Genomic DNA, 10,681 nt, shown 5'->3' with positions numbered 1-10,681 from the left:
ATATGGAATATCCAGGATAGGTAAATCCATAGGAACAAAAATTAGATTAGTGGTTGCCTGGGACTGAAGAGAGAACAGAATGTACAGTGACTGCTGAAGCATAGGAGGTTTCTTTTTGGAGTGATGAAAATGTCCTGGAGTTAGATAGTGGGGATGGTTACTTAAGTTTGTGAATAAGCTAAAACCCACTGAACTGTGCACTTTAAAATGGTGAATTTTATGGTATGTGAGTTCTATCTTGAGAGTAAATTTAGTTGATTTATATTGAGAAGTTCACTCTAGATGAAAGGACAGCAGATCACAGGCTGGGGTGACAGATCCCTACACAGTTGTACATTGAAAAAGGCTTCGGAGTTTAGTCTATAAAGGGCGTGACCTGGACCATGTCCTAGGACATAGCTCACTTGTTCAACGACGGTGGTGGTAGGAGAGGGTAGAGGCCTTGCGCTGCCCATGGTGCTGACCTCAAGAGATTTGGTTCTTATAAACCTACCTGGGAATTTATTTCCTTTAAGCGCCCTTAACCTTCTTCATCGTGGTCCTACGATCAGTGCCCCTGAAGTGTTTTGCCCCAGACAGTTTCCCAATGCTCATGTGCATCTGATGCAATAGCTCACATGCTTTTTAATAACTCCCATTGCTCTTGCTCTCAGCAGCCTGAACCCAGCTTCATTTCATGAATTGAGCCTAAGTATTATTCCCCGAGGAATGTCCCTCCCCTTAAGGCCAATCCTATATGTGTTCCTGGTCTGAGAAGGCCAGGAGAGGAATGGAGCTGCAGGAGCAGGGTGGCCTGGATGATGGGGAGCTCTAAGTCCCATTGGCCTCTTTGGGCTAGAGGTAGGTGATGCCCCAGTGTCCTTCCCATGGACAAGTCAGCACTGAGAAAGAAGGATCCTGCCAAAGCCTATTGTAAGACAAGCATGGGGTGGAGGGATGGTATGGGGAAGTCTTTGGGCAAGAATGCTGGGGAATGGGATTTGGGAGACCATTGACTTTATCTGTATCTAAGATTTTTGTCTGTGCTGGCTTATGTGTTGGGTGGAATTTAGGTCAGAGTGGCAGGGAGAGCAGTATATAGATGCAAATGGTTTTCCCCCCACCTCCCACACACGCATTACAGCTTCTTCCCACACCTAAGAGAAAAAAAACCAGGCCCCTCTCTCTCCCTTCCTACCCTCCAATGTTCCCCTTTTAATCCTCTTTTCTTCCTCCTCCTCCTGCTTGCTTCCTCTCCCCCTCACTTCAGGATTTTATTTCTTCTCTATTGTTGCACCGCCATTTTTCCTTCCTCTTAAATCTTGTGTTTAATAAAAACTCTTAATGTTTGCAAGATGACCACAGACTAGAGTCACCCCCATTCTTGTAACTACTTATTTCTCCTCCCCTCCTCTCTCTTAGTCCTGTGTGGACTAATGTCTTAAGAGCAAGACAGATGGGAGACAAGATTGAGTAATAATAGAAAAGCATCCGGAATCCTTCCCTTACCCAACACGCGCCTATGCCCTGCCCGTATGTCTCTTGATTGTCTTTCCCATCTAGAATCCCTCTAAATCTATTCTCTACGCATGCAGGTAGGAGAATCACTTCCAAAGATTTCTTATGAGTTTGTAGGAAGAATTCTGGCCATGCTAAGATGATGCTTCTAGGTTTGTAAGCCTGGTAATTCTGGGAATTAGGATTCTTGGATTCCCTTCAAGGTCCCTTAAACTGAACTCCTTTGTTCAGTGGCTACTCTGTCTCTTCTCACCTCTCACAGAGATCTCCCTGTCCAGGCACTCCATCCACTGATAGCATGCTTTTGGGGACCATCTATGAGAAAGGTTTTATGTACCTAAGATCTTACTGTGTAACACTCAACATTTCAAACTCACACTGAAATCACATGTGAAGTGACGGAACTGTCCTTTTGGAAAAATACCAATACATGGCAACGAATGGAAAAGCAAATTCCTGTTTGGAATTGAAGGATGGCTAAAATTCAGAGGGGTGGACAGGATGAGGAGGCAATCCAGGTCATCAGGCATTACTAGCCTGATGAAAGGCACTGAGACCCCAGGAACCGAGGAGGAGATCAGTTTCCCTGAAGCCCAGGATTCTTAGCAAGTCAGAAAAGGGTAATAGTTCAGAGTGCAAATTCTGGGGCTAATCAGACCCAGTTCAGAGTCCCAGTTCAGAGTCCCAGCTCTGCCACTTATTCTCTGTGACCTGGGGCAAGGTATTTAACCTCTTTATGGCTCACTTATCTGTAACCTGGGGATAATTAATAGTACTTACTATACTTCATAAGCATGAGAATAATATATGAGAATTAAACAGGATAACGCTTGTAAAATGCTTAGCATAGTGCCTAGGGCATAGTAAACATGCAGTAAGTGTTTACTATTATGACAATTGTTACCACTACAGCCACAATGAATGTTTGCAGCTTCCACTACTGCTAAGTGGCAGGTGAGTCTGAAAAGAAAGGAGGAGCCAGTTTGTATGGAAGCCCCTGAAACCTCATCTGAAAACCCTGAATTTTTTCCTGTAGACAAAGTTTTTTTTAAAAAAAATTTTGAGGAGAGGGAAAATGTCTTTTAGGAATCAACTTACGTACAACGTTGTATAGGGTGCATCTCTGACTGATAAAAGCATACAAGAGTGTATGACAGTTGTCAGCTAAATGGGGATAAAGACAAAAATAGAGATAATAAGGCTATGCTGTTGGCATTTTAGAAACCAATGATCAGGTGGGAGGGTTGAAGGTGAAGGGTTAGGGGTCAAGGGCTTTCTCAGAGAAGCCAAACTTTGCCATTTAAGCTGCTGCCAGCCCCCCCCCCCCCCCGCAAAGTCTAACCTTGACAACACATGATGGAGGAAGGAAATAAAGCCAGTCTGAAATCTATTGCCCTTTGTTGGGGTTGCTCTGGTAATGCCCCAGGATGTGCTGTCTGTCCGGCTCTGCCCTGTCTCGGGGCTTCCTGCCCTGCTGTGCTGGGATACGCCCATTTTAACCCTGTTTCCTCCCATCATGTCCCACCAAACAGCTTGCAAGGGTCTCAGTGGCTCATGGGGATGCTTTACCAATGGTCCTATCCTGAGAGCTGGTGAAGCCGCAGAATAAAGAGAGTGCATCTTCCTGGAACAGCATTTTTACACAAATATTTGAGAATAAATCATGAGTTTTAGAAGAGATAAACCTGGCAATATTTTGAGCATTGTAATACCTCACAGATAATTTTAGAGAGAATTCTGTTGTATGTTTGTCTACAGAAGTTGATGGAAATCTTCCTACATGTACTCATCCAATTCGCTCGTGAACAGAACATCCGTGTGTTTGCTGCTGCCCCTCCCGTATGTCAGGTGGGGACCAGGGAGCAGAGATTGTTCTATGTTCTGTTATCTCCACACGGTGGGGCCTCAGGGAAGAATTTTCTGAATGATTAGAGAAGACAATTCTGGAAAATTATAATCCAAGGGAATGGATATTAACACCAAAGGGCTCAATTTTTCAAGTGGATGTCTTCTGGAACTTTCAGTTCTGAACTAAAGAAAGATGTTTCTTCCCTTTTCTATATTTTCTAGAGCACCTTGGTCTTTTAAAAGATTATTTATTTATCTTTAATTTTTTTGAGGAGGGAGATAGTTAGATTTACCTATCTGTTTATTTTTAGAGGAGGTGCTGGGGATTGAACCCAGGACCTTGTATATGCTAAGCATGTGCTGTATCATTTGCGCTATATCCTTCCATCTTAGAGCAACTTGGTCTTAAAACGTTTTACAAGCCACAATACTTAAGTGTTAAGCCTTCTAAAGATTGTCTAGAGATATGATTAATAGAAAATTTACATAGATATTAAAATATAAAACATGAGAGTTCGAGGAGTTTTGCATTTGTCCTGGGCTGCTTGGAGTTACCCCTGCAGATGGCCCCATGGCAACAAATGCCACTAGAAAGTATTTAGGTGGAAAAGCTTGAGAAGCTCTAAGCATCCCACCTTCACTACAGCCAAAATCATCTCCTTGTTTTTCTTCACATTTGCCTCTGAATTTGTATATGACAATTTCTTCTAATACACATCTCTCTTCCTTCAGCAAGGAGTTATACCTCCACCAGGAAGAAGCATCTATTTGATTAACTGAAATCATGTGAAAATGTATTTATCTCTGTGGGACGCTCCATTTTGGAATGGTACTCAACAAGGATTTTGATCAACTCCATCCTGATTCTCCAAAGGAGAATGATTGAATTATTATGATTTTTGTTTCATATGGTTTCTCTCTAGTCATGTGGAGAAGGTTCCATGGAACCACAGAACATCACAAAAGTGTCAGAGTTTGTCCTCTTGGGGTTCTCACAGAACCAGGAGTTTGAGAAATTCCTGTTCACACTGTTCCTATTTGTCTATGTCACCACCATTGTGGGAAACCTCCTTATCACGGTCACAGTGACTTTTGACTCTCGGCTCCACACACCCATGTATTTTCTCCTCCGAAATCTGGCTGTCATAGACCTCAGCTACTCTACAGTCACTTCCCCGAAGATGCTGGTGGACTTCTTCCAACAGACTAAGACCATTTCCTACCAGGGCTGCATGGCCCAGATCTTCTTCTTCCACCTCTTGGGAGGTGCAACTGTCTTCTTCCTCTCCGTGATGGCCTATGACCGGTACATAGCCATCTCCCGGCCTCTCCACTATGTCACCATCATGAACACTCGAGTGTGTGTGGGTCTGGTGGTGGCTGCCTGGGTAGGAGGCTTTGTCCACTCCATCGTCCAGCTGGTTCTGATGCTCCCATTGCCTTTTTGTGGTCCCAACATCCTGGATAACTTCTTTTGTGACGTTCCTCAAGTGCTCAGACTTGCCTGCACTGACACCTCCCTCCTGGAGTTCCTCATGATCTCCAACAGTGGGATGCTGGTCCTCATTTGGTTCCTCTTCCTTCTGGTGTCTTACACTGTCATCCTGATGATGCTCAGGTCCCACTCAGGGCAGGCGAGGAGGAAGGCAGCTTCCACTTGCACCACCCACATCATCGTCGTGTCTATGATCTTCATTCCCTGTATCTATATCTACTCCCGGCCCTTCACTCCCTTCCCCATGGACAAGGCTGTGTCCATCAGCTACACGGTCTTGACCCCTATGCTCAACCCCATGATCTACACCCTGAGGAACCAGGAGATGCAGGCAGCCATGAAGAGATTAAGCAAGCGCCTAGTGATTTGCAGCAGGAAGTGAACTTAAAATGGATTGACTTTCCATGACAAATCTTCTCTCTGAACTTCTGTTTTCCCACGTGACAGTTGGAAGAAAGCCTTAATGGAGTGTGGCAATTGAGATTAAAGTAGTATTTCTATGGACCTAGTCCTGTGTCAGGTATTGTGTTAAACACTTTCACACATCTATTTCATTCTTAAGAAGATGACAGTGTGTATGTTATTATTACATTAAACAGTTTTACAAATAAGAAAACTCAGAGAGAAGTGACTTGCTCAGTGATGAACAGTGAGTGGCAGAGCATGGCCAAGAGCTTGGTTCCTCTGTCTCCGAGTGAAGGCAGGAGAAATGGTGGGTTTTGAAGTTCAGGGTCTCCCAGAACTACTAGGGAAAACTTGAGAGAGTTCCTCATCTGTGGATGAGTATCTGTGATGAATGGTCAACACTTTCATCTTAACTCTGGAGCAATCACATTCTTTTCTGCTCCCTGCCCCTCTGCCTCGTTCCCCATTATGGTATTCTGGAAGTGGCCTCACTTTTAACATTGTCTAAATATTTCCGATTTTCTAAGTATTTGCCCTTTGGATTTCTTTCTTTTCTACCAAAACTCCTTAGATAATCTGAAAGACATTCTACTTTCTTAACACAATCTTTGCATCACTTGGATGGTATGGCTGAGAGGTGGATGCTGTAGAATGGCCAGAGAGGGCAGGGCCACATCTATTAATGTTCACATTTGAGGTATGGATTCGGTTCAAGACTGCCACTTCCTGGGTTTTGTCTTTCTTTTTGGCTTCCTGCACTGGAATGAGGGCTCCTTGAGGGCGGGGGCCTTGCTCTATTCATCTTCAGATCCTCTCAGCACCTTGAACAGTTTCTTATACAGAGAGGCATTGCTACTTTCTCTTGCACTCTGCTCTCTCTTTGTCAATTTCAGAATGCACTTTTTATTTCTCTCTCCGTACCTTATATTTATTTCCTCATCTCCTTTGACGTATGCCTCACTTTGTAAAAGTCTTGGGCAATGTATAATATCGACCCAAAGTTAAGAAGATATTGCAGAAGCTTTTTGTTCCATCTTCCCTCCCAGCAACCATCCCATCCAAGAAATAAAAGTTATAGGCTCTTTAAGCCATCATGGCAGCTCTGAGTTCATCCTTTCCCCCCTTCCACCTGCCTACTCCCATTTCACACATGTCTCCCTATTCACAGTGGGGCTTCCACAATGAGGGGAGAGAAAATGGACTTAGTGTCATGTCTGATCTGAGTGGTCCCTCAGAAGAGTGTCAACTCCTTTCACACTAAAGTCCTTTAAATATCTGATGATACTTTTCTCATCTGCTAATTTGTCTTTTCTCCAGATGCAGCATCCACCTTTCTCCAATTGTTCCCATTGTGACAAGTTTCCTGATTCCGCCATCCTGGCCATCTCTCCTGTCTTTACTCTCATATGACAACATCCGTCTTAAAATGGGATGCTCACCATCTGACACACAGCTGCCCTGGGGTGTGAGCTCTTTCGAAAACAATGATGATCCTCTTTGAAATACATATATCAATAAGGATGCTTTTGGCTGCAAGTAGCAGCACCACCGAATCACAGTGGCTTAAATAATGAGGAAATTATATCACTTACAAAGACTAGGTGATAGGAAATTCCAGAGTTGGTTGATTCAGCAGCTCCAACATTTTAGGACTCTGGATTGGCTGCTCCAAAATTCCTTATAATGCTAAGTGGAATAAGCCAGACAGAGGAAGACAAATACTGTGTGATACTGCTTGTATGCGGAATCTAAAAATACAACAAACTAGTGAATGTAACAAAAAAGAAGCAGACTCACAGAAATAGAGAATAAACTGGTGGTTACTAGGGCGGGGAGGGGGAATATAGTGGTGGGGGTGTGGGAGGTACAAACTATTGGGTGAAAAGTAAGTTCAAGGGTGTATGGTACAACACAAGGAATGTAGCCAATATTTTATAACAAATATATATGGAGTTTAACCTTTAAAAGTTGTGAATCACTATAATGTAAACCTGTAAATTATATAATATTGTACAGCAACTATATTTAGAAAAATAACTGTTTTTTTAAATCCAGTCTCTTGTATGTGGAAGATCTTCACATTTTATTCTTATCGGCCAGAGACAGACAAGTTATTTTACCAAGAATAAACCTTTACAGTAAAAAAAAAATTAGACCTACCTAAAATCCTATGCAGATCAGAGAGCTCTATCTAGTCTTGACAGGACATTAAGGTTACAATGTCAGTTAATTCCAGTGTTGATCAATTCCTCTTAATTAAAAATATATAGGGTTGCTGTACCAGTCCTTCTGTTAGAGGCAGTAATAATTTACATGTGAAAAAGGCTAGCATTTTATAGATGATGTGGTAGACTTGGGTATGAATGGTGAAAGATCAATGAGGCTTAAAAGGGGAAGGAAAAGGACAAAGAGAAGAAGGAGGAGAAGAAGAAGGAAAGAAATCAAACCAGTCACCTCAAAGATATGCAGAAGAAAGAGAACAGCCCTTTGTGCTGATGAGCAAGTCTGTGGTTCTTAAAGGGTGATCCCTGGAACAGGAGAACCAGCATCATTTGAAAACTTGCCACAAATGCAAATTCTTGGCCTCACCATGGACCAACTGAATGGCAAAGTCTGGGGCTGGGCCACAATAATCTGTCTTTCAACAAGCTCTCCAGGTGATTGTCTCAAGGGCAAGAATCACTAGTCTAGGAAATGGGTTCTTCTAAAACTCCCAGAGAGCCTGTTTCCTTTGAAGAGGCCCTTGTCCTTCTGAATCTTGGCCTGACAATCCTACATTCCATAGGTCTATAAAATTGTATTGTCCTTGGTCCTTTTGACCCCTAAGGAATAGCTCTCAAAGAATATGTGTTTTTGATACAATTCAAAACTTTTTAACAACTCCCATTGCTCCCCAGACTGAGAGGTAATCAGCACAGCCCTGCTTCCTGAGCCCAGTCCAGTCATTTTTCCCCAAGGATACTCCCTTTTCCCCTAGGGTCACACTCATTACTGTAGATGTGATGTAACGGCAGTGACTGGGAAACTGTTGCTGCAGGGAAAGGATCTCCAAGAAGATGTAAGACCTGAAGTCTCTCTTCCATTCTAGGCTGAAGGAGGGTGGGCTAGCAGGGTTTCCTAACCTGGAGATAGAGTAGCTGTAAGAAGGATTGAGAAGCACTTGCTGGAGGGTAGAGAGATTGAATAAGTGACCCAGACTTGATGGCAGTAAGTCTAAAGTGTGAGCAGAGCATCAGAAAGGAAACGTGGTGTGGGAAACAGATTCCTGGAGTTGCATGTGCAAAACCAGGCTTTCAACAACCAAGTGAAAAATTGGCCCTGAGATTTAGTGGGAGAATGCTGAGAGCAAAAGATAAGGAATTGCACCCCCCAAATTCTCCACATGTTGACATTGAACAAGACCATGTAATTAGAACTAATATACAATGTTAGCAAATTTTTCTTGAACAACTGCTAAATCAGAGTTGCTATTGTAGGTGTGGGGGCTACTAGTTATTGAATTTATAATCTAGTTAAGAGAGACAACAGAATAACATGAAAAGTCCTATTATGGAGGTGTTTATAAAACATTATTGGAACTCAGAGAAATGAGGGACTAGTTTCACACGGCAGAAATGGAGGAGTGATATAGAAGGGGTATGTGAGGATTTCTGGGTTGAGAAGGTCGTAGAAGGCATTTCAGGAAACAGGTTTCATTTCCAAACCTACAGTAATAACCAAGCACATGGCAAATGTGAGAGACTATGAATTCCTTGAACAGCAATCAGTTCCTGGGTAACACGGGTACTGATTAACTGGCAGATGGAGGCTACATTTGATAGTTTGCTGTTTGATATTCTGAGAGGGAGCTGCACACACACGTGTAAGTATGTTTTTCAACCCTGAATTAGTCAACAAAGCAAGTGAGGCAGCTTCTGAGGACTTGAGTTTTAAGCCATGGGCACTAGATGGTCATTAAAAGATTGTAATGAGGGAGGAAGAGGATCAGATATGAGTTTAGAAACATCTCACTGACAGTGACGTAGAAGATGGACTGGTTGGGAGAGTAGAGCTCAGTAGTAGAGCACGTGCTTAGCATCCACAAGGTGCTGGGTTCAATCCCCAGTACCTCCATCTAAATAAATAATAAATAAATACCTTATTATCTCCCCCCCCCGACAAGAAAACTAAAAAAAAAAAAAAAAAAGAAGAAGAAGAAAGAAGAAAATGGACTGAAGTGGAAGGTGGAAGCAAATGGAAGCAGAAGTATGAGATTAAAATGACCTTCAATAGACCATAGATTGCAGGAGGCAGGTGAGGGGGGTGAGAAAAGGCTGGGTGAGTGTGGCAGTCACTTAACCTTCACTTGTCCCCTCTGTCTCTCACACTCCATGTCCTTCTTCACCTTTGTTCCCATCCTCTCTCACGCGCCCCACACCTTTCCATTCCCCTTCCTCCCTCTCTCTTACTCTTAATTACCCCTCTTTTTCCCCTTGTCTATTCTGTTTGTCTTATTTCACACTCTTCCTTTGTCTTCTATCTTTATACTCAATAACATCTTTTAAATCCTTGTCCCTTCAGAAGAGCTCTTCCAGTCCCCTTCATATAATACCCATCACCCATTTCTTAACTCAGAAAATCTCTCTTCCCCTTCTCTTGTCTCAGTACACATAACATATACATCCTATTACGTCACCCAGTATGGGGCCTCTACATCAGTGAGGGGAGGCACTCTTACAGCCGTTCACCCACCGAGCAGTCAACACACGTGCTTTTACTATCAGCGAGGATGGGCACTGCAGGGCACAAATAAATGAAAAGATCCATATTTATACTGATGGAGCTTGGAGCTAAATGATGAAGGGAAACATAGACACGCAGAAAGTTCATTAACATTATTATGACATGTTAGATATTCCCTGAAAAATGCCTGGTACAAAGCTGTATTAGAGACTGGAAGAAGGAAGGATGTCTTTAGAGTAGGGGATACACGGAGGAGAGCGATTACCATTGGTTATTCCAGGCACTGTTCTAGAAACCTTGTGTGTTACTTTATTGAATCCCCTAGACAACTTCTATAAAGAAAACATTTTCTTTTAGATGTAACAACTGAGACTCAGAGAGATTGAGGCACTTGTTCAGGGTCAAATCTTAAGGAAATAGAAGCTCTGAAATTTGACTCTGGTTGTTGGATTCTGTGTCTTCCCAACATTAGATCACACTGAATCTTTGAGAGGCAGTTGTGCGCGTCGCCGGACAGCTGTAAGATATCTCATGAATGTCTATTCCAGCACCAACTAATGAACTCTCCAGAGACAAGGCCATTGAATCAGCACCTGGCATTAGAACTGCACATGGACGTCCATCGCCTAGACCTGGATAACTCAGTAGGAGCCCCTGAGCACTAATGCATGTCTGTCTGTGGTTTGTTTTCTTTAGGTGTGTGGAGAAGACACG

The 10,681-nt window shown here is 42.9% G+C and overlaps 1 protein-coding gene across 1 annotated transcript; it reads left to right on the top strand.

The window, feature by feature from the left end:
* The first annotated feature begins 4,286 nt into the window (after nucleotides 1-4,286).
* Nucleotides 4,287-5,222, top strand: LOC105065876 (olfactory receptor 4D1). The gene has a single exon (XM_010951072.2). It carries the CDS (start codon nucleotides 4,287-4,289, stop codon nucleotides 5,220-5,222), a length of 936 nt encoding a protein of 311 aa, XP_010949374.2.
* Nucleotides 5,223-10,681: the final 5,459 nt, after the last annotated feature.

Source organism: Camelus bactrianus, chromosome 16 (genome assembly GCF_048773025.1).
Source record: "Camelus bactrianus isolate YW-2024 breed Bactrian camel chromosome 16, ASM4877302v1, whole genome shotgun sequence".
Classification (NCBI taxonomy): Eukaryota; Metazoa; Chordata; class Mammalia; order Artiodactyla; family Camelidae; genus Camelus; species Camelus bactrianus.
The sequence above is the reverse complement of the archived record's forward strand: the minus strand, read 5'-3'. Positions and strand labels throughout refer to the sequence as shown.